The sequence below is a fragment of the Perissodus microlepis genome, chromosome 19, assembly GCF_051167445.1.
Source record: "Perissodus microlepis isolate ML-2025 ecotype Zambia chromosome 19, ASM5116744v1, whole genome shotgun sequence".
Classification (NCBI taxonomy): Eukaryota; Metazoa; Chordata; class Actinopteri; order Cichliformes; family Cichlidae; genus Perissodus; species Perissodus microlepis.
In genome coordinates this window covers 18,888,054-18,912,311 of record NC_140479.1, presented here as the reverse complement: position 1 = coordinate 18,912,311, position 24,258 = coordinate 18,888,054, and the positions used below count along the sequence as shown (strand labels likewise).

The 24,258-nt window shown below is 37.4% G+C and overlaps 1 protein-coding gene across 2 annotated transcripts; it reads right to left on the bottom strand.

Moving 5' to 3' along the window:
* Positions 1 to 2,865: 2,865 nt before the first annotated feature.
* mbip (MAP3K12 binding inhibitory protein 1) lies at positions 2,866 to 8,492 on the bottom strand. 2 transcript variants are annotated; one of them, XM_084915333.1, is made up of 9 exons: positions 8,309 to 8,492; positions 7,361 to 7,477; positions 6,968 to 7,174; positions 6,327 to 6,423; positions 5,927 to 5,992; positions 5,635 to 5,793; positions 5,276 to 5,373; positions 3,304 to 3,342; positions 2,866 to 3,207 (listed from the first exon to the last, which is right to left on the bottom strand). In XM_084915333.1, exons 1-9 carry the CDS (start codon positions 8,441 to 8,443, stop codon positions 3,100 to 3,102), a joined length of 1,026 nt encoding a protein of 341 aa, XP_084771459.1. In that variant the 5' UTR covers positions 8,444 to 8,492; the 3' UTR covers positions 2,866 to 3,099. The 2 variants fall into 2 exon arrangements, with proteins under 2 accessions (XP_084771459.1, XP_084771460.1); XM_084915334.1 differs by having other exon boundaries at positions 8,324 to 8,490.
* Between the last annotated feature and the right edge of the window lie 15,766 nt (positions 8,493 to 24,258).

The following is a 24,258-nucleotide window of genomic DNA, read 5'->3' as shown; positions in this document are numbered from 1 at the left end:
ACTCAGGATGGGGAAAAAACTGCCATGGCAAAATGTGTCAGAATCTAATGTTCTGCAGAGTGAAAAGCCTGTTTTCTGTCTTTTGTTCCCAGCTAGAGATTCAGCCTTGTTCCTCATTGTTCAGGGCACAAACGAGCAACAGTCTTTTTTGACACTGAGCCACAGATGAATAAAGACTGGAGCTGACTAGTCACAGGAAAGAGCTTTCTTTTTGGAGGGCTTGGAGCCCATTAGGAGTTTCTGAGATATGAATGGATATGAATCCTCTCCTTCGACCCCACAAAAAATACTGGACCCACGGAAGACAAGGAACACCTCTGTGTCTTTTTACTGAGGTTCCCAAGGACATTTCAAGACATCTGGCAGAGGAAGGACTGATTGACAGCCAGGAATTACATAGAGTCAAAAAGGAAGTGGCTCTTTGTTCATTTGGAAGGGTACAGGTACACTATTCCTACATAGCCATAGAGCACCGACCACTGAGACTAGTGTTGACATATTGACTTCGTGTTCTTGATATAAGCAGCAGGAAAGAGGAGAGGTAATTGCCATGATTTGAAACTGCATTACTGTGACATAAACTTTACATTTTTGTTAGATCCACCGTAGGAAGCTGCATGCATAATGTGCCAATGAATAAATCAGACAGGATAAAGATAATGAGATATTTAGGAAGCCACTTCACGTAGACGCTAGATAGCGTATTTGGCTCAATGGGCAGATGATGGGTGGATCCCAGAGAAAGCAGCCCACAAAATACGAGCTTTTGTCCAACTCCATAATCCATTTGTTACACTCAGACCAATTTGTCCTCATTAACCCTCATAAGGGGACTGTGTTTGAGACAAAAGCTCCAGAGGAACAATGAGAATACCCCCGGCCTCCCCACGTCCACATCGCCACAGCTCAAGTGCTCCCCTTCCCAGCACATTGTGGCCCCTTGTTGCCTAGAAGGTTCCAGTCTATGAGCAAGAGATGGACAGACCCCAACAAGCGGGGTTCACCTGAAAGAAGGGGTGAAAAGAAATTTCCCCATTTCCGCGTTAGAATGAAATATCTTCCGAAAAACACAATGCGACGTCTGCCGTTGTATTCAGGTCACTCCATCAATCAACTCTGAAATAAATCTTGACAAGATGTACAAAGAGCAACTGGAGAGAAAAGGAAGGGGAGTTACAGTAATTTCCCAAGACGTGAGAAAGTTGTGTTTTTCTGGACTTGTCAGTTTGTCACACCTGCTGCAAAAATTATTTTGAAAATGACATTGCTATTTTTATTCAGTTAGAAGAAGAAGAATTTCTGTCCTGTGGCTCTGAAAAATAGACTGTGCCTGGGTCTGCTAGCCATGAATTCAAGCTGCTGGTTTTTATAACATATATACAATATTATAATATAGAATTTAATTTTTTTTTTTTTTTTTTTCGATCAATCTGTTGAGTTTTATGTTTTAAAAACAAATTGAGTGCTTTTCTCGCCTCTAAACTGGGCTCATTCACTTCACAGTATTAAAACCCAGCTAATTTGAATGTTTATGACAGTTCATATTTGAGAGGACATTATTGCACATTTTATATAATTAGATTTATTGGACAGGTCTTGTTAGTACTTACTTTACATTTATTTATTTATTTCATGACATCAACTCTCCAAGATAATGTGCAATGCCCCTTCCTCGATGGAAACATATTACATATACTTAATAAACACAAATTTATTATAACACACAATGACAGGCAACAGATGATTTATCTACATGACAAAATAACTTTTTCAAGTTATGTGGTGAACTCTTATTTAAAAATAAAATATAAAGTATGGCAGTATAACGTTTCAGAAACCAGTGATTCCTGATGTTTTTGGCACGAGACAAAAATAGAAGCATGTTTTAAGTATCTCTGAATTGATGCGAGTTCTACTAAAGTCAAATTTTCCTTATAAATATTTAACGTTTTCAGATTATCATCTCGACCAACTGTGGCCGTAGTGTGTTAAAAACAGTGCCATTTCTAATACCAATTAATACTTATGGGGGTAAAAGTTAAGTATTTTTTTTCCTTTTGATAAATTTGCTGCTCAAAAATATGACTTTAAATGCAGAAATCTGCGTAACAAATACTTGTGTTAGTATTTTTCTTAAGCTTCTATATACATCCTCTTCTACTAAAGCAGTTTCAAGATAAAGCAACAGCCCTTCAGATTTGCTGATAGCTGGAAAAAAAATAAATCATAATTACAGCTTCACTCACTAGCGAAGTTAAAGCTCTATGCAAAAGCCTTTTATGAACATGTCACAGTGTCAAACGCAGCAGCGTCCCATTTAATGCTGGTTTGTTGGGTCTCCAATATGTTTCCCAAACAGAGTTGCAGTAATCAGGTCATTTGTTATAATGACAACCATTAGGGGTGATCATCGTCACACAGCAGTCAGGCAGATAAATCAGGTGCACTCTCCCTCCTTTCTCTGATTCATCTCGACTAGACACACACACACACACTGTCATGCATAAACGCACACACTTGCCTTCCTATCATTAGGGTGTGAAAATGAAAATGTCAAAGATCCAATATACATGCATTCTATAATGTTAAATTTAAAAGAGTATTTTAGGTTATGTTATTTGAAACTACTTATTTTTCATAAAGTTATAATATAAGCAAAAATATACTGATTATAAGGCTGGATACTATGTTGACATTTGGTTTCATTTAAAAAACAAATTATTCACAGTGAAATTGTTTTTTGATCAATCTGATTAATATTATTTGCACTACTAATTTCTACCTATAAAAGTCACAAACTGCATTTAGCTTAAATTTTAGATTTAACTAATATAGTAATAGCTGTGATTAAACCACGAGTCAGGGTTTTCATGGAGGAAAATATAGATTTATTTACAGAAAATTTACATTTCATTTAACTGTTATAGCAGTACACGATTTCCATCCAATATCATCAAATGTCATATGAAGAGTTTTTGATGACACAGACGATGAGAATGCTGCTAATGAGTAGCTGAGAGTTGGAGGAAAAGAAAATGATGACACACTGTGAATGCTTGAGCAGCTGAACTCAAGTATTTGTTTGTGCTTATGAATATATCACAATGTACAATCTGTTCCAAATTCAGGCCCAAACTCAGTCGCCCTCTTCAGCAGAGCTGCTTTCACTGCGCTTATCTTCTCATCCAGCTCTGTCAGGCTGCAGGACTGAAGGACAAAGTAAGAAAAAAACTGATCAGCTCACTTAATATAGGTTAACCTCCACTTACAAAGTACTGCGAGAGGAAAGGAAACACAACAAACCTGAGCAGAGGACGTCTTTTGTCGTTTGTGCAGGTGACTCTACAAAACAAGCACACAAATACACATAAGACCTTAATTAGGGCAATTTTTAAACAAGCTTTGAGAAGCATACTGAGGTGCTCATCTGTGCTCCTTCCTACTTTGCCCTCGCGAGAACAGAAAAAAGTATTATCCCAGAAAGGAATACAACGCAGTAGAAAAAGGGAATACACAAAGCTGAGATAAGGAAAAGCTCCATTTTAATCTAAAACATTTTTTGTGTCCTTATTGGATGCTTTTACAATAAATAGGTAAACAATAAACACTGGGAGACAGATAAAGGTGGCCTCACCTAACAAGACCTTCATCAAAAATGAATAGAAAACTTCATGTATGTGAGACTGTGTAAGCTTCTGTACCTATAGTTCCAATTTTCAAACACGGTCAAATTTTTTATTGATATGTTGCTGTCTAATTTTGTTAGGAAGCATCCATTAATATTCAGTATTTAAACGCTGTCCCTGGAATCATGGGCCAACTGTGTACAGCTTTTTGGAAAACACCAAACTAATGCAAAAAAGGGAGGGCTGGGTTGGAGGGGCGGGGGCGAACTTGGAATATAAAAGACCCCCATCCTCATCAGTTTATTCAAAGACACTCAACAACTCTTGCTCAGCTCACACAAACATGCAGTGAGTCAAAAGCAGATGGAGAGCAGCATACTCACAGAAGCAGCATGCTGTGCTGAGAAATACCAGGATGAAGAGACATGTAGCATCTCAAGTACACTTAGATAACTAACACACTGGACAGACTCCTTCAGCTTGGGAAATCAGAGTCTGTGTGACTGCTGATGTCTGACAGGTTGAATAGAAAGTCCAATAAATTACCTACTGTCATCTTTTGAGTCAGCGTCATCTCAAAAGCAATGAACAGTTGTCAGTTCTGAGATTCATCCATCTGCCCTCACCTAAACGTTTACGTAAATCTAACCAAAGGCACTGCAGTTCTGATTTAAATCAGCTTAAGTGTTACTTGAAGAGTGAAACGTGTTGAAGTATCAAAGCATAACAGAAGAAATTCCATTCTCATAACCCACAAACTCCTTTCAGTAAGTAGATATCACTCTGAAATGATTTTTCCTACAGCAAACCAATACTCTCCATGCCAATTTAGACATCATACACAACTGAGCTGACAGTGTGTAAAATGGACAAACTAAAATTCGAACTAAACTAAAGCCTTCTTACCAATGCAGTATGGATCTTTTGTCTTTCTCCGATACGAAAAGGGTGCCATCTGTCGTGAATTGAACCTCAAACTAGCATCCTGATCACAACCAGAGCCTCAATACTCAAAAGTCATTAAGAAGTGCAAACTAGTTGCAATTCCATTTGGAAATGGAAGCAAAGTTGTTTTCAGTTCCAATTCGACAACATAAAAGCACTTCAAAACAAAACGGAGAAGGAGCAGACTGTCGTGTTCAACAATTTCCAAATTCTCTATGATTATTATGACTTGAATAAGGAAAAAAAATCACTGACAACACGTTGGGGGGAAAAACCCCCCCCCACACATACACACACACACACACACACACAAAAACCCTAATCAGAGCAGGACGCATGATTTATATGCTCCACATTAACACGCCTGTAAACTTCAGTCTCACGAGGGCCCAGAGAGTCTTTTGTGTGAACAGGGAGGTGTGCCTTCATGGTTAGTTTCTTTCAGTCAGACTCCTCAGGTGAAATGCAGCACCTGCTTACTGTGTGAATCGCAGCAGACAGGCTGGCAGCTGGCAATAGCTGGGAATAAACTGGCTGAAACTGACACAAATTGTGCAACTCACTAAGACATATGGCAATTAAACTACATTCAGTGCCTTAAAATATATTCTCATTCCTCTTTCAAACATGTATGACCTCTGCCATAAACAACTATTAACGCCTTTGATGTATCTGTATTTGTATTTTGAAGCCAGAGGACTCACTGTGGATTGAAAGTACTCAGGCGAGAGTCCCTCCAACTCGAGTATACGATCCTCCAACTTCTTGAGTCGCTGGTAGACACTCAATGGAACTGGACCCACTGAGGAGTAAAACACTTGTTGAACAGTTTGAAAATTTATTACTGCACAAGACTTGAAATTTAGAGTAGGAGCAAACAAAGAATGACTGATAACAACAGATAAACCAAATAATAGATCACTTTATAAATAAAGGATTACTATAAGTAAAAAAATACAGTGCCAATAAAAGGTGTCATGTAATTGCTGAGTTAAATATATTGTATAATGTTATATACAAGACAAAGATCATTTGAGCCTTACAATAACTTCCTGTCTCTCACCTGCTGGAAGTTTGAGGTGAGCCTCAATGTTGTTGAGTCGTTCCTCTATGGCTGCATTTCCACAGTCTCTCGTCAATGGCCCCCTCTGTTTATCCCCAGCCTCTGCTTGGTCTCCCCCACTACAGGTCTGGGGTCCGTAAGTGTTTACCACTCGTGTGACTGCCCAGCCAAGAAACAAACACAGAAGATACAACTCGGTCCTAAACAGATTCTAGTAAACAACATGTTTTAGTTTAATTACACAAATGATAGTTTAAAAAATAAGCTGTTAAAAATTGTGACATTTTCTTACCTTTTACGTGGCTTTTAAAACCCGGGTAAGGAGTGAATACGGCATCTGTTCTGGCACAGCTGTTTTCTACAGATGATCACATTTAATATAAATTGCAATTAGAATTACCAAATGCAATTAAACATGATTACCAAAAGCTGTATATGTATATCACACCTGAATAACAACTACTCCTGATTTCTGTGACAGGCTTTGAATTTAAAAAAGGTTCTTCTGTCTCGTGTTTTTCTGGACTAAGCGGGTTGTGTTTTGAGGCCGAGTGTGTTAGCTACTTCAGCCCCACTCTTGGAGCAGTTCAGCCTGACCTCTCGCCTGTGGAAATCAGCTCTCTCCCAAACATTGGCAATCTGTGTGCAGGCACCCTCTCCACCCTGCCCCCCCACCTCTCTCCCATTCTCACCCTGATTGCAGTCGATCACGTTGCAAAACTCGCGTACATTGTTTTCATTGATCTCCATCTGCTTGCGTTCCATAAATGCAGATATTCTTCGCTCAATCTAGGGTTACAATGAAGACAACATAATAAGAAGATACAATGGATTGATGAGGTGGCAAGAATGCTATGTTTTTGACTATTTAACGATAATGATGTGGAACAAATAGGGTGCGGCAATTTACATTTCAGAAAATTCCAGGTAGCCAAAAAAGTTGAACTGCTTGCCATCATCACATGATGGAATATGAATACTGTTTGCTTGGCTACCAAAATAAATGCACAACAGAATGGGGCCTCTTGTCCTTCATCCACATGCAATCTCAGAGTAATGAGCATCCACTTCATAATCCATCAAGGACCTGGCCCTCTCTCAAAACCCTCCAGAAATGTGGTCTGTTCTACCCCACCGCAGCACTAAAGGACCCCTTATTCTCTACCGAACTCAGCTTATCAGGTCTCCATCAAGCATTTGCTTTGCTGCGGCACGTCATGTGCACATCCTCTGGAGCAATTACTTATGATTATTCATTTGCTTGACAGAGTGTAAAGAGGGCTCTAAAATTTCACTGCCAGAACAGCTGACAGATCTGCTGACAGCGACCAACCTCTGACTTCCCAGCTCGGATCTGAACCATGACGTCATCAGCCGCCGTCTTGCTCTCTGTAGCCCCGGAGCTGTGCAAATGGTGCTCAGACTGCGTGGCCGTCTGTGCACTGCTTGAAGATGAGATGACAGCATCTTCTGATGTGTTCTTTAAAGAGGATGCATCAGCCTCAGCATCCAACAACGCCTTTAGGCTTTCTGAAACAGCCTAAATAAACAGCAGGCCAGAAAGAAGAATATTAGATGTAATTATTTAAAGCTCTGAAGAATAATCGAAAATTTAAAATTCAGATATTGTTAATTCTAATCTACTTTTATTTCCTTGCAATGATAACACAGTAAAAAGCTGCATAATAATCTATGTCAGCTCTTGAAATTCCTCTAAAGTTTTTACCTGTAATTTAGCGATATATCCTTGTAATGAGCTGTAAACATGAGCAGGTGGAGATGATTGAAGATTCACAGCGCTGGGGTTGACATCTATTTTCAAAGCAGCATCCCCAAATTTCAGCTTAATTTCAGGAAAGACAACGTGTGGATGTTACTGTGAATCAGCATTTAACATGCAATTGCATGCCAACAGGACAATATATACATTTGTCTCATATATGCAAGTTACAATTGATTGATGTGAAAATACATAAACTATTTTTGATAATTAACTGGGTAATTATTATTGATTTGTTACTGTTCAAGAAAAAGCATTTGGTGGTATCAGCTTCAATTTAATGTAAAATAAAGGATTATTTTCCTCTTGTTTTCAGCTGTTTTTTGTCACTGTAAAATTAATATATTTGGCTTTGCAATGGTGGTCAATCAATACATAATTAAAAAATAAGATTATCCCAGACTTAGGAAAATAATGAACTTCGATAGATTCATAAAGCGAGTGAAAGGCGATGGTTTTATTTTATTCAATGCATATTTTATTTGTGCTTTACCACACAAATAGCAGGGTTTGAGATCATTTACTGCATGTATGGAATAAAGAGGTTTATTTAGATGTGTATTCAATCCAATACGAGAAGCACGGCAACAGGGATAATGACATGAAACATTGCTGTTACTGATGAAACAGAATGCCTAGTTAAGCCCAGTCGACGCACAAGCTCGATCTTATATCTTAAATTACTTTCAAAACAACACTGAACCATTTAAAGCACAGTTACTTTGCAAAAACCTGCTTGTCAAAAAAAGCACCACAGCGCTGTGTGAGTGACAATGAATGAAAAGTGTGGGTCCGCTAAGCAGCCCTGCTAACACCACATTGCTAAAAACATTAGCATGCAGCCAGCTAACACCCCGGACTGAAAGGAGCGATGTCCGAAACAAGGCAGCTTACACAATCCAAACAAACCTCTTCCCCGAAGTCTGCTAGCAGTTGCAGTAACGAATCCATACAGTCTGTATAGCTGGACATTTTACTGGAGTCACTGGGAGGAGCATGATTTCTACTTAGCTTCATTGCCTCCGCCATTGCTGTTCGACAAGCCGAAGAATACTGTGCGCTGATTGGTTCGAGTGCAGGCTTCTGCGTGTGCGCGCTTAACGAAGTCGAGGCTCCACACACGCATGCGTACACGCACACAACCGTAGTTGTGAGAATATTAATATTACTACTAAAAACACAATAGTAATAATAAATGCTTAAATTAAATTCACTATTTTTACTAGGTTGTATTGTGCAAGTATTTCTGAAAGCTTTAAGGCATTTCTCTTTTTCAGTCTTTTAACAGATTGAAAGGAAATTGTTTACATAATTCTTAAAGTCAAGGATCAACTTTTAAAACTGCAATTACAATTAAGTATATATCAGTTTTCTGTAGATATAGATGTTAGATACTTAGATATTATTAGGCTCCATGTTAGCAAATTGAAAAAGAACCCAAACAAACACCATAAAAAACAAATAAAGTTATAAAATGTGAAATTTAAAAATCTTTGAACTGTTCTTCGACATCATCTCTATATATATATAGAAAAACTGATTTTATAAAACTTTGAAAAACCTGTTTTATAGCTTTATTTCCAAACATTTCATGCACATTTCACCTTTTACCCAACTGTTTCTACTTCTCTTCAGTCTGTTCCCATAAAATCCAAACTAAATATGCCTATTAATGACTATCATCAAATATAATAGCCCTCTTCATGCATTAGTGACCCTGTGGTTTTATACAGTAATCTATTAGCAGTCAAGCAACATTTTATTGTTGCCTCTAGTCAAGTTAAGCTAATGTTGTAACGTCATACACTGGTAGACAGTTCTATTAACAATCAAGTATTATTTTAATATCAATAAAATAATTTTATGACTTGTATTCTCTACCTGAAAACAAGCCTGTAAGTAGTGCCACATCTGGAACATATTATTAAATGCCCAAAGATGTCCAGTCTCTGAACTTTCTCTTTTAACGCCTTTTAAAGCATGTTTTAAATCATTTATTCTCTGTCGTCTTATGGCATGTTTATCTGTCTAATTTTATTTTCACTATATGTTTAGAATGCCAGTTCTTATATATTTGTATGACCTGCAATTTTTATTACATTTATTTTAAAACACTGTGATATATACAAAGTAGGCTCCCCGTCTACTGAACTCACTCAAATGTGCCGTTAACTGTATTCTCAGTCACTTACTTTTCAAACAGGCGAAAGAATGGTCACTCAATTATAAAGATATTGTCCCTCTGACCGCAGTGGACTGTGCAGCAGGGCATTGGGATGGGAACCTGGTTACAATGGCGTATTTTTTTGTGTTGAGTGACTGTGGGAAAATCTCCCTCCTCTATTCAGACATTTTTCCCTTCTTTTCATATAATGAGGAGAGAGACTGATGAAGGAAACAACAGAAAAAGAACAATTACAGGCAAAGAGAAGGCACAACCACTCAGAACTCAATAATGCTCTTTAGGAGGGTTAATCATTTTAGGAAGGGGTCTGAAGACAAGCCTTTTTACTTTAATTCATCTCTGAGGTGATATTTTCCCCCCCAAAACAGGAAGGAACTGTAACACTTGACATGGTTTGACATGCTGAGCTATTGCTGAATGTTCCCACACAGCAAGGCGCTCAGAAATTAAAAAACTGCTCATTTAATTTGGCTGGCTTCAGACCAAAGAGCTGTTTATTCTTCTAACCGAGAAGAGTTGTGATTTAAGGCATTTATATGAGCCATTAAAAAAACATGATAGCCTACTTGAGCTCAATGTTTTTACATTTAGCTATATTTACATTTTGAAACCAAAACTAAGTATTACAGATATTCACAATCTTTAAATGTCACCTTTTCCTCTAATATGTTCCTACATCTTAAAAACAATTTTAGAGGATTAAAAAACCAGTGGTTGAAAAAGTATTTACAAGTGCTACAGCCTAAAAATATTCCTTTACAAGTAAAAGTTCATGCACAACGGCCTTAGTCATTGTTGGCTTACACTGTGGGGTCATTATTACTGATGCATCAACATAAGTAGTGTATTTATCTAATTGGCTGAAAGTAAGGTACAGCAAACTGATTTAAATGCGCTAACTTGTTTCCAGAGAATGATTTGACCTCTGGTTTTTCTTGCTGTTATAAAATCATATTAATTGTAGATTCCTAACATAACATTACAATTTATAACCATTTATTAAGTATTTATGCACTGCTTGTAAATGCTAAAGCCATTATAGAGAATTGCTGAAAAGTGTTACAAGGATACCTTAATGGTTCTTTGTGCAACTTAATAACATTTTTTTTCTTTGCTTTACAAGAATGTGTTCTTGGCAGGCAGAGGGAATTTGTGTTATACAGGAAATAAGGTGGTCCTAGTGTTAGAGGGAAGTGAGTGAAGAGGGATTGTTGCTGCCTCTTGCCTCAGTCACATCAGCCACCTGCAGGAAAGTAAAAAGGTCCGCTTTTGAGCCTGTCTGCTGCACGGTGGCAGATTATGTTGACAGAGCATGAGACGGAGTAAAGGCCAGACATGAGGATCAGGAGAAAGAGGCAGCACAATGTAAAGAGCGAAGTGGATTGCAGTAAGAAGGTTTTGTCTCATTTCCCCCAGAGAGGAATAATTAAAAGTATTCCTTTCTTGTGAGTTTGGGACCAAGCTTCCCACAGATCAGCTCATTACATACTGCTTTTAAGTAATAAAAAGATATATGTGGAAACAAATGTAAATTTTGCAGAAAAAATGTTTTTTAAAAAAAGACTAGTCATGGTGCTGGATTTGAGAGTGATTTCAGTAGCTTTTTACAGATTTTTTCTGAACTTCTTTGGCACATTACTTGCAACACTTTTGGAATTCTCAGTTCTGAAGATGCATGCAAACATAAGCAGTATTTACATGTGCATGAACTGTAAAGTTAAAATGTTTATGTACTGTTGTCTTCTATGTCCACTCATATAGTGGAAATCACTGGGCTGCCACTTTTGTCCACTTGGTCACAGATTCCCACTGAACTCCTAATCCTCCCTATGAAGTGTAACAGGGGAAGAACTGCTTTGTTTGGTAGACCCATCAACTGCAGTTCTCTTTCTATTTGCTGTTGTTTCTCCTTGTTACACTGCCACACATCCTCGCTTGTCTCCCTATACTAACGCTATTGTCCCAGAAAAAGGTTTATTTGGGCTCCTACTAGTTCATAAACTGTTGTAAATCTATATCTATATACAAGCATTTATACATATATAATTATATGGACTTTTACATGTGATGGCTTATACAAAGAAATAATGCTATTATATTTTGGAGAATAAAACTATTCAGTTGATAGAAACACTTTTTTTTTTTAACACAAATACTTTTTTTTTTTATTTTTTACACTAGACAACTAGTCATTAGACTTTGCTTTTAGGTGCTTTGGAGTCCTCCCACTGTCCAAAGCTGTACTTGTTAATTGGTGTGGATGTAAGAGTGGAGCTCAGCTTAGCAATATTTCTTAAGTGATAAAAGCAAGCGTGAACCAGATATTTAACATTAGCAAAGTTAAAGCTGAATCAAAGTGTTCTATAGACATTTTGGCAAATAGCAAGTGTAACTACAATTTCCATCAGAAATGTGTTCAGGGCACAAAAAAAGGACTTTTATTTTCTCCTGGAAAATTTTCAGCCATCCAGCTGATAATAAAATCTAACCAACTAGGCAACTATTTAACTTAGAAGCAGCTTGAAGCTTAAAACAGATATATAACAAGATGTCATCTGCATAGAGTGATAAGAAATCTTAAATTATGCTGAAAAGGGACTAGATATAAGAAAAAAAGAAAAGGCCCCAAAACAGTACCTTGCAGCACACACTAGGCAAGAGAACTGGAAAAACATCTTTACTTGGAAGCAGCTACAGGAATTATTCAGAATCTTTTTCCTGCTTACACTAAGGGAAACCCAGCTCTTCATAATTCATTGTGAGTTAGCAATGCAATGTGATGCAGCCTCAACTAAAAGTTAGCCACAAGGGACAGGGAGGTAAGTTATTGCTTTAAGCCACTTCTGATTGTGAAGAGCATTAATAATATGGACAAAGTGTTAAGGATCCTCAAGAAGTTATTAACTGGCTTTTACTGCTGTGCACTGCTGTTTCTGCCACATTTAGTCTACAATCACAAGAGAAAGATGTAAGTCTATACCAGCACTCAAGCTCTTTCCTGTGCGTTTGCTTAATCAGCTTAATACAGGTCAATTTGAATGTTATGGAGCAATTCAAGAGGTCTGGTGTTTGATCAGTGTTCATATATGGTTTTACCTTCTGTTTTTTAAATGTAGCTTTTAACAGCTTTATCAGAACACAATAGAAGTTGTTTCATGGTAGTTTATTAAGTGAAACTTAATGATTCCAGCTGAGCAAGCATTTGGTGACAGTGCAGAGGAAGAACTCCTCTAACAAGAAGAAACCTGTTGCATGACCAAATCCAGGGAAGGCTGCCTCTAATGAATAGGATGAGTGGAGAAAATATCAGTATTGAAAAACAGAAAATAACCACCAAGCCTTGATGAGCCAGTAAGCTTAGATCAGAAATATTCAGATAGAGAGCCAGACTTAAAAAAGGCACAGAGATAGTGAGAAAACAGAGAGAATAAAAAGTTAATTAAATGAGAGCAGCAGTACTGGATGATGGAGGTCAACCAGGAACTGGCTCTTATAGCAGCATAGTCAGGAGCTGCCAGTAGCTCTAAGCTTTGCTGCAAAAGTAGAAAGGGTTTCTGACTCTTAAATCAAACCTGGTTCAACAGGGGATCAGTTTAAAAACACAATGAAGCTTAGTCATTAAGGGAATTCATTTTATTTTTATTTCCGGAAGATGAATGTGATCTTTATTGCTAGTTCTGATCAGTACTGATTTTGGATCGCTGCCAGGCTTTTATGGGGTTATTCTGATAAGGAATTAGAATAGGGAAGTAATACATGTGTAGACTACTTTTCAGCATCACTCTGACAGAGGATAGTCCTAACTTTGACAAGGTATAAGGCCTAAGGATATATTTTTTAAATAATCTACAATATTTAATGAAATGTTCTGCTCATAAATGCTCACAATAAAAACAGATGCCATGGTAATGCCAACCAGAGTAACTGTTTGCAAGGTCTTAAAAACAAAACACTTCTTGATTTAGAAATTAAAAAGTTTACAATTCACAATGTTCTTATAGTTCAATCGATTTACTTGGTCTGATTTACAGGTAAAAGTAAATTTTTGGGTAATGTGAAAAGTATTGGCTCTACCATAGATCCTTCAGGAACTCCATGACTAACTTCTGCATGTGGAGAGGAGTAAACATGAGAAAACTGGAATCTAGTAAACAAAATTAAGATTTTGGATAAAACAGTGGGAATTTTGAGTGAAGTTCATCCGTAAAGCCGTGATGAAGTTGTCATTCTCAAGAGCTACAGAATGTTAAAGTTACCCACTAGAATTTATGTGTAATAGCACTAGTCTGAGAATTTTAGATAAAAACCAGAGTATAGACCTGGAGGATAATACACAATCCAGTTGTATTTTCCATTTTAGTTTTCAAATTAGTTTTAGTCCAGTAACAAGGAGATGTTTGGTTAATGAAGAGCATTTCTTTCATTCATTCAATTAATGAATTACTCTTGCAGTAGTTATTTGTAGTAATGAACCTACAGAGACTGTTACTTCACTAGCAGTTTCTAAACAGATGCAATTTAAGAATATGTATTATAGTCTGGCAATATATAGTCACTAACTATTACAGTCACAATGAAAGCTACAGCTATGACTACAGCTGTGAAATGTATGCAGTGGAATATAAAATTGCACCAGCACTGTACTTAAGTAAATGCAGCCAATTACATTTCACTACTGGTTGGGTTTCATACTTATAAAAGTCTGACCAAGTCACCAGTGGCAACTTAGTCCACCTACATTGTCCTTAACGCAGCTGAGACAGTAGTCAGCAGAGCCTAAATGGCTGAAGTGAAGAGCGGTGAGTCAGAGTGCTTCAATCACTCAGCAGTCTTTCCCTGAGAGGCTGTATGTAGATAGTTCCCTTGTTATTATGTCTTCGGTTAGAGCTATGGAAACGTGTCTGAATCATATTCGTGTGCGCCTTAACACTTAACATGAGATATCTGTCATGAATAATGATAGAGAAAGCATAAAGGAAAGTGATGTTGTAGTGGGGATGCACAATGTTTCTGAGCATCACCAGCAATTTTAGTAGAAGCCCTGCATGTACAGCTGGTGGAAAAAGTATTCCAATTCTCAAGTAAAAGTACAAAACTACGCCTCTTAATCAAAATGTACATATAGTACAAATGTTTCAAATGTAACAGGATTGATTATTCATCTCAATAAAACCACCAGTGTGGTTTTTTAAGTCATTTTGAATATTTTTTCTAATAGACCTACTTCTTATGTACCATTGTAAAGTTTTAACTGAATGGGATGGAGCTAATATGAGTGAATGGGTTTTTATCTCTAGGGCTTAGAGATAATGGTCCAAAAAAGTGAAAAATATCCAGTGGGCAGCAATTAAAAGGGTGAAAATGCCTTGTTGATGTCACTGTAGAATGGCCAGATTCCTATGCAACCAAACAAGCTATGCAGAAGAGCATCTCTGAATGCACACATTCAACGTTGAATCAGATGGGCTACAGCAAAAGAGCACACTGTGTTCCACTCCTCTCAGAACAGGAAAATGATGGTAAAATCCACATAAGCTCAAAAAATTGCACAAAAGAAGATTGGAAAAATACAACCTGGCCTCATGAGTCTTAATTTTTGCAACATTTGGAAGGTAGAGTTGTAAACAACATGAAAGCTTAGATCCATTCTGCTATCAATATCACCAGTTCAGGCTGCTGCTGGTGGTGTAATTGTGTGGCAGATATTTTTCTGGTACACTTTGGGTCCTTTAGCACCAACTGAATATTGTTTAAACACTGCAGCCTACCTGAGTATTGTTGCTGACCATGCTCATCCCTTTATGAGCACAGTGTGCCCATCCTCAAATGGCTAATTCCAGCAGGATAATGCACCATGTCAGAAAACTCTAATCATGTCAAACTTGTTTCTTGAACATGAGAATGAATTTACTGTACTCAAATGGCCTCAACAGTTACCACATTTCAATCCAGTAGAGCACCTTTAGGATGCGGTAGAACAGGACATTTGCATTGTGAATGAGCAGCTGAAATCTGCAACAACTGTGTGATGCTACCATGTCAATACGTACCAAAATCATCCTTGCTGAGTCTGCCATGAAGAATTAAGGAAGTTCTGAAAGCAAAGGGTGGCAAAACTGATATATATGTCTCAGGGTAACTAATGAAGTGGCTGGCTTATTACTAAATTATAGGTAGTGTTATTCCATAAATATTTATATGTTGTTTGCTTTTATGGATACTTAAAAGAAAGGTTGTTTTTTTGTACAAAGTTGGTTACAAATGCAGAAATGGTACATAAAGAGCATGGGCTCGGTTAAAACAACACACTAATTTTTTGTGTTTTGGATGTCAGATGTCAAATTTTGGTCCACATCACTGTTCCCTCGAGGCTGAGCACGTGAGCAATCGTGCACTGCTGACACAGTCTCCGCGAACTGAAAATCACCAAAATAAAATAAATACATGTTTTTACTTTTATTCCAATTCAGGCTGGATCTTTTTTTTGTGCGCAGTGCAGATTTTCTGTGTGGGGAGACCGTGTCAGCAGTGCGCGATTGCTCACGCGCACAGCTTAGAGGGAACACATATATAATAAATTAAAATTTGTATCTAAAATGCAGTGAAAGTGAAATGGAAAAGTAAACAAGTACTTTTTATTAAAGAAATATACTTTGCATCTTTTCATTGTTGTTACTTGTTTGGATTGATCCTGCTAGGAATTGAAAGAGCAGTGACAAAATAATTCTGTAACGCTGAAAAGAAACCCAACTAAAAATGTGTTACTTTTCACTCAGTTCCCAGGTAATGCACCTAATCTCAGTCTGCAACTCTGTCTCCCTGCGGGCCTGTAAATACATCCTAGCATATTACTCCCCCCATTCCCCAATGCATGACACCATCCCTGCCCCCACCTTCAGCTGACTGCACCTGTCACCTGGGGGCCTCTGCCTACATTCAGGATCAATTTACATAACCTCATTTAGCAGTTCACAAATCAGAGCCATTAAGAGCTACTAACAGGAACCAAGGGTTCTAATTTAGCTTGCCTTTCACAGTGGGAAAATTGTTCAGTTCAGGCCTACAAATAAAGATTCAGGTCTTGGCTTTGATTGTTGATTGTGATGGTAAATGTACAGATGAGTAGAACAGATTTTCTCCCTGTATTGATTTCCTGCCAAAACACAGCAGGCACTGGTCCTGTACTGGGAAACCACAAGAAGAGGTGAGTGCTAAAGAGTTTGTGGCAGACATTGATATGTACATATATTAAGCATTTTAAGTATAATGCATTTAATAAAATCATTATAACGGCCTCATTTTTTGGCATGGCTGGAGGTGCACTTACATGTATTAGTAGTTGTGCTGGTTATTGCATGTTAAAAAAAATGTTGAAATGATTCTCTGGAAAATGCAGTGAAAGTGAAAGCAAAATTAATCAGGGATTTGAGGATTTATTCAAAATGATAGTGTATTTACAGTAACCTAGCACTGTCATTTCTCTTTGCACATTAGACAATATCCCTCAAATTTTAGCTGAACAATAATTTGAAGACTAAAATGTGTTTATTTACATTTGTGTGGCAACGTGACAGTAGCAAAACCAATTCAGAGTGGTGAATAGCTGAAGTCAAGAGCTGAAAAATAATTTTCAATCTGCATTCAATTTGGCAAAGATGGGGCTCATGGAATAAAGAGGCTGAGTCAGATTTCCACTTGTTCAACACTGAACTTGGTGGTACGGCATTGTGAATGTGGGATTTTAGGGAGCAATTTTTATTTTTTTATTTTTTTGGGGGGGGGACACACACACATGTTTAATTAATCAACAAATCAGCACTCTCCTCACTAGCGTTCCAGGCCCATATGTTTGCACTTCACACTGTAGGATAAGGAGGAGGCTCCATAAGAGATGCATCCAGCCGCCTACAGATTTTGTCTACTGCTGCTGCAAAATGTGATTGCATAACATCAGTCATCAGCAGGCAGATAAGAGCTTCAATAACAGTAGGCCCATAGAGTTGGCAAGGTTCAGACCATGTGTGATGAAAGACCCAGACACATGCATTGACTGTATAAAAGCTTTGGGGGTCAAGTCACACAAAAATGAAAATGTTTATGAGGTGTGATTCAGTAAAGTGGCCCTGTCCAGCTTCGGTCCAGCTCATTTTTAGTCGTTTCACTTGAGGATAATTTATTACAAGTGTGCAGAGCAGGTCTATGTGGGGGTTGGGATTTAGCAGAATGGTGCTTGAAAATGCTATAGCAACCAACAAGAGGTTGTGGGCCTTTGGTAAAAACAACTCAGATTGTGGAAAAAAAGGAGATAAGATAGCATGCTGATTGTGAGAGTGAAACATGACATTTCCACATAACACTCTATTAAAAAACACCGTTTCGGCTGTTTTTTAAACAAATAGGCAGGCTAAACTAAATGAGAGTGAATATAAGTGTTGTACAAATTGCCTTTTGATGATTAGAACCAACACAGAGTTTTTAAGGTATTTAAATTGAGCTCAAGCATGACTTTCATACAGTTTTAGCTCAGAATAAATCGTTCAGCAGATGGACTTACCGAGGCAGCTTGACTCAAACTCCTTTTCCCCCCTAAAAAGTCCCAGCCTGAGTGAGATTAAATGCTAACAAGAAGTTGGACCCAAGCCATTCCCTTGTCCATCACTCCTTAAAAAAGGGACAAGGGGAGAGACAACTGTTGTTGGTGTGTAGCCTAGACGAATTACTTTTAATGAACATGTAATTAATGGAAATAGACTGAACGGTTTCAAAGCAAACAACGATTCTAATTGATTTGCATTTTCCCTTTTTGGGCTCTCCGATTCCTTTTGTCAGGCCTTTCTATTGATTACCCGCTATGTGTTCGCTCCGCATGTGTTTTCCTTCATTAAGAGATAACGGGTTCCTGATTACTCCCATCCCTGGGTTTAATGTTGCTTAATGTCTACTTTGTTCCCGTGTCATGTCGGAGGGCAGCGAGAATAATGAGAGAGTGGGTGGGCCGTGATTGGCCTGCAGTAAGGCAATAGTGTTTTGGACGCCGGCTGCAAGGGGATCAGTGAAGAGGTTAAAAAAGCAGAACCTTTAGGGCTGGCTGAAGCGCAGCGTGTGGCCCCTGAGTCCGATTCACTCTCACTTACACTGCTGCTTTCTGTTAAACTGCCATTTGACTATCAACACCTGACACCCCTATATTGAGCTGCCTGTCAGCCTGACATCCATGAAATGTGTGTTATAGGCTTTTTTCTTTCCCCCGACTAAGTGTTTAACATAAATGCGCTGCCATGCAGCTTCTCTTTGGGGATTAGGATATAAACCCCCATTCTGTCGATTTCCGTTCATTTAGCCTGTAAATTGACCAAGTAAGAAACCACATAGCCTATATCCTACTGAGCAATTCAGCCACCGGAATAACATACAGTGACAATTGGCCAAAAAGGAGAACTACCGCGTTGTGAACAGAATTGCATGTTAGCTAATTGTTAATTTAAGCGGCTCGCAGTGGCTAATTATGTCGGCACAGCCAAGCCATTTGCATGATGGACCAGCCACCTGCCTGAAGGCGCTGCCAGGGCAAACTATATAATTACTGAACAGCAGTGGGGCAATTTTTGACTGTCGCCCCTTTTGTGTCACATGAATTCCTCGTAATGACATATTTCATTAGGGGGGCAAATATCACCCCTCCTCCTGTAGCCGAACAAAACATGCAAGTCTCAACAGGTCCTAATATACAGGACCTATTTACATCCACCTCCACCCCGTGTTTTTATTAACCTGTAGTTATGTGCGTCTTTACTGTGAGTTAAATGGACGCGCTGTGCCTTTTCTCAACTCGGCTCATATAGACTGTGCTCTGGTTAAAAGGGACCATGGCTTTTCTTAAAGTGATTGCAGCCTGAACTCATTAAGCTGTCAAATGTCCAGGCTTTGGGATCTTGATTGCTTATTGTGTAGCAACATTCAAGGAATTTTTTTTTTCAGTCTGCAAAGAGACGCAGCCTACCCCACCATTCACTCACACAGGAGAATGGACTGACTGCTGGATTATCCATGGATTCAGTGCGGTTTAATCAAGTTGTCCCTCTTTACTGAGAGCATATGGGAAGTTTCATTCATTTTATGCTTTAAGTTTTCACGTTAGGCATGTGTGTTAAGCCTTTAATACTTACTGGGCAAAGCAAAAAAGAAAAATCAGGGTAACTGGTTTCGACTTTTAAGGTTTCTTACATGAAAATGTTACCATAGAGATCTGGAAGAACTATTCATAGCAGTGGCACATATAACAATACCAGATACAAAAAAGAAAGCTTAGTATTGGTTAAAAATTGTAAAAAAAAATTGTAAAAATAAATAAATAAAATAAAGTATGGTTAAAAGTAGGTGGACTCATTATACCTATCAGCTGAGAATTACTATCATTAATTTTTATTTGGATGAAGTACTCCCAATGCTGTAGGTGGTCAGTGGTAACTGCAGTGATGAGTAGTTACTAAACAGAAGCTGTTTTTACTAAAATCTTAATTTGTAAATTGTAGCTTTCAAACCAGTTTAGAAGAGTAATAGAAAACAGAGCTCGGAGTAAGCCCATGTATCTTTACATTTACATATAGATATTGAGTATATCCACTTAGTTACTCTGCAGCACTCCTTTTAATATTGCCTAACATCCTTTATAAACTAAACACACTTTTTTGTGTTAATTCCTCTAAAAAATGTTATTATAGCCTATAATTCACAAGTGCTCTCATATTTATAGCATGCAAATCAATTTAAATTCACTTTAGGTCTCACTATTTGAAAGGGATAGCCTTGGACTATTCAAACCTTCATTAAATGGAGAAGTTATTGCTGCAGGCCTATAGAGCGAGCAGTGGCACCCGGGTCGGTCTGGAGGGTCTGGTGTTAACGGGGTTAGTGATGGCTCGTTGGTTTCTAAAGGACTCCTGCTGGTACTGTACACAGACATGACAACTCCGCTTTAGTCTGGTCTCATTTAATTGGCATGTTTAACAGGAGCACACACAGCGTGGGCGCGCACACCAGCTCACTCGTTTACTTGAATTTCTATCCTGATGAGGACCTTCCACACAGAGACTTAAGTCTCAATCCAGCCTTATTCTTATCCACATTTCTGTCAAATGTCAAAAGTATGTTTACATTTATGTGGCGTTGGGTGAGTGCACAAAAAAAACATATTTCAGACTGTTACTTCTGGACAAACACACAAGTAGAGTAGTTTTGAAGGTATGGAGAGTTGATGAAACAATTCATGTATTGTGCCATACAAAACTGGGTTGGTTTATGATGCTTGGATATGAACCTGCTCATTTTGTCTTTTGGATTAAAAAAAACTATACCCACTCAGGTCACAAAGGATGGCAGTAGCCTTGCAGTGTTTATAAGATCCTCTCCTGAAATAAGCTCATACAGACCCATGAAAGCAGGCTAGGGCCTATTCTGAAGGACAGGGGAACTAAGGACCATGGCCAAAATATAGTTCGGAGGATTTTAACAGTACTTGTAAATAGGTATTTTTTTAGCGATGGAAAGGTGGGGAATGTCTAAAAAACTTAAAGTTTAAAGAAAATTAACAATTTATTGTTGTAAAGTATAAAGACTGATCAAAACATTTCTTTTTTTGTTTCTAAGTGTCTTAAGTGCACATGTGTAAAAAAATATGCTGTGAATGTTTTTTGTACAATATTAAGTAATTAAATAAGAGCATTAGTATTAAGTATTTGTAGTACGCGTTTTATAAACTGCTTTTCACAAACAAGCAGTCACAAGGCACTGTACAACAAAATAGCATACAATAAATAAGAAAATTAAGTGCTGTAATGGCAATACAAAAGTTAAGACACAGAATAAAGTTTACTAGTTAATAAAGTAAAGTAGCTTAAAAAGTATCAGCAAAGTCGGTTAAGCAAAAACAAAAGTGTTTTATTTTATCAATACATTTTTATTAATATTTAGAGGGTTCTATAATATCCCGGTTTACATGGTATGTCATCATCTAACAAGAGAATGGAAATCAGGTGACAGGTAAACATGGTCACTGAATACGAGGTATAATGTCCACTGTTTAAGTTAAATTCAACTAGATCCTGGTGTCCAGTGCTACTCATAATGCCAATTTCTACAGCCCGAAATCCTTAGCCTTTTACTTATTATTCTTTTTCTACCCCAAGTCTATTCTAATTTTATGGCTACTTACATTAAGAACTCCTAATGTATCTTGAACTTAACCCGAACTGGGTCTTCTATGGATACAGGTAGAAAATGATTTCATTAGTTTAGAAGAAGAGAGCCTACGGTTAACATGTGACACCCACACTGCCTGCCCTCCAACAGCAGATATAACCGTGTTATTGCATAACTAAGATTTCATTTTTGTAACAGATTTTCCTTTCACTTTAAAACTATCAATAATATAAGAAACTTAACCACCTGCTATTTTATAACATTTAGTTTGTTGGTGTTTGTTGCTGATTTCAAGTTTAACATTTGGCTTGTAGTATGTCCTCAGTGTGAATCTACATAAATAGGTTGTGGGTATGCATTCCTGTCTAAATAACAAGTTAGAAATAAGTAAGTACACAGAGGTTAGATTTAATTTCTAATATTTCCAAGAACAATCGCCTTATTTAATAAGCTAGTGAAATAAAATGCTTTCCTTTTATTTATCTGATCTGGGCAAACTGAATATGTATCATCTATTAAACATGCATTTGTAGCTTTATTAGAAATTCTCTTTCACCGTCGCTCAGTTTGGGCATTCAGGTTTTCTGTGGCCAGAACTGGTTGATATAATCCAACTCTGACAAAGAAATATCTGTGTAAGCCTAGAAATCAGAACAAATTACAGTTTCTAAGTCCTGTGTCAGTTTTTATTTGCTTTCTATAAAACAACAACAACAACAAATTCAATATTTTATAAAATTATCTAAACGAACATAATTTGTGGCGACCACTACCATCATAAAAAATGGCACGTGACCACATGAAGCTTCTGTTTTGGGAGGTTTCAATATGTTGGCGTGTGTATTTTGATTTTAAGCAGCCTAAAATTTGTTTACATTTCTAAAATCTAATTTGTCTAGATCTAATGTGTTAACCTCTTGTCCTACTCTGGCAATGGAGGTGCAGAGGCCAGCACTCCCCTTTAGATTTCTTAATATAAGATGATTGCTAATCTGCACCCCCTTTTTACAGACCCCATCCTCATGTTGTTTCATTTAGAAAAACCAAACCAAACAATATAAAACAAACAATTAAAAAAAAATCAAAACTGACACTCTTTTTGAGGGTGACTTTAACATCTATGCAGATGACACTCTCCTTACAATCAATTACCTTAATGAAAAAAACATGTTAAATCTACAAAACCTAAGAGCCTGGTGATGATTTAGCAGAAATCTCTTATGCAAGAACTCTGAATAAGTTTTTTCCAGACAATTTAAAGTGCTTTACATTATTTTGATGTTATTACAAAATGATCAGGAACAAGTGAAATATAAATCTAAATGTTTCAGTGTCATGTCTAATCCAAATACAGAATTTTGCATACAAATTTATTAGTATTTAGAAATTCTGCACCCCACTGTAAATAGCATAACATACCTGGGACTTTTTCTTTTACTTACTTTAATAATTCCAAAGGAGAGATGAATTTTTGTTGATCACTTTAGGGAATGTTTTTAATTGCGATTTTGATTGTTTTATATAGATTAATCAATTAAATTATGAAACTCTAGAGAGCTCATTTTAATCTTTTTTTTTTTTATCCTTTTTGCATTGAGAGTTTCGAACAAAGTTACTTCTTGAAATTTTACAGTGGCACCACTGGGATTCACGACAACGTCCAACATGAGAAATGCGACTTAACCATCTGCAAAATTCTCTGCCTTAATTGTCCTTGAGGAATATGTTGAACCCCAGCTGCCAAACATGATTAATTTACAGACTTCTTTTTTTACTCGTGCAAAAATATACGAGAACATCTATTTACAAGTTTCGTCGGTTTTTGGGTTGTGCATGAAGTCCATTAAGTATTGAATTGAAAAGTCGTGTGATTTGTGCCGTTTTCTTTTCTTTTTCTTTTTTTCTTTTTTTCTTTCGTTTTTTTTTTTTTTTTTTTTTTTTTTTTTTTACCCAAGCAGTATTATTAAAATGAAGATAAATTGCAGCCAGTCTCAGGGAAATTTTTCTCAAAAGAAACAAAGCCAACACCGAAGATATATAAAATGCGCTTTGTTCATCAGAGGGAGGGATAAAGAAAGACTCCACTCAGCGAGCTCTGAATGCTGCATTTCATGCCTTCAACAATTATGCTGAAAGGTCAAGTATTACAGCATCTTGTGTTCCGCTTTGCATGCAAAGTATTTCAGTTCGCAAATGACCCTCGTTTGCGCTTATTGCACAATGGCTCGAAGAAGCAGATAAACGTAGCACAATTAAAGATTTTTACTGCTAGCTCACAATAACATTTACCAAGGGGGTGATTGCATTTGCTGTGTAATTGTCCTATTTGTAATCCTCATGAATGCTTGGGCCTGCTGCAATGAAATGTTTAGGAAAGAAGAACGAGAGTGGCTGTATTTAAAAAGAACAGTTTTCATATATACATATAGATTTATAAGATTATACAACTACTAATATGAAA

Excerpts from the sequence above, each read along its gene's own strand:
- mbip (XM_084915333.1), bottom strand. The coding sequence starts at position 8,443 with ATGGCGGAGGCAATGAAGCTAAGTAGAAATCATGCTCCTCCCAGTGAC. Across the intron at positions 5,993-6,326 it reads CGTGATCGACTGCAATCAGG|AAAACAGCTGTGCCAGAACA; the intron begins GTGAGAATGGGA and ends GATCATCTGTAG. Across the intron at positions 3,208-3,303 it reads AAAAGACGTCCTCTGCTCAG|TCCTGCAGCCTGACAGAGCT; the intron begins GTTTGTTGTGTT and ends TTTGTCCTTCAG.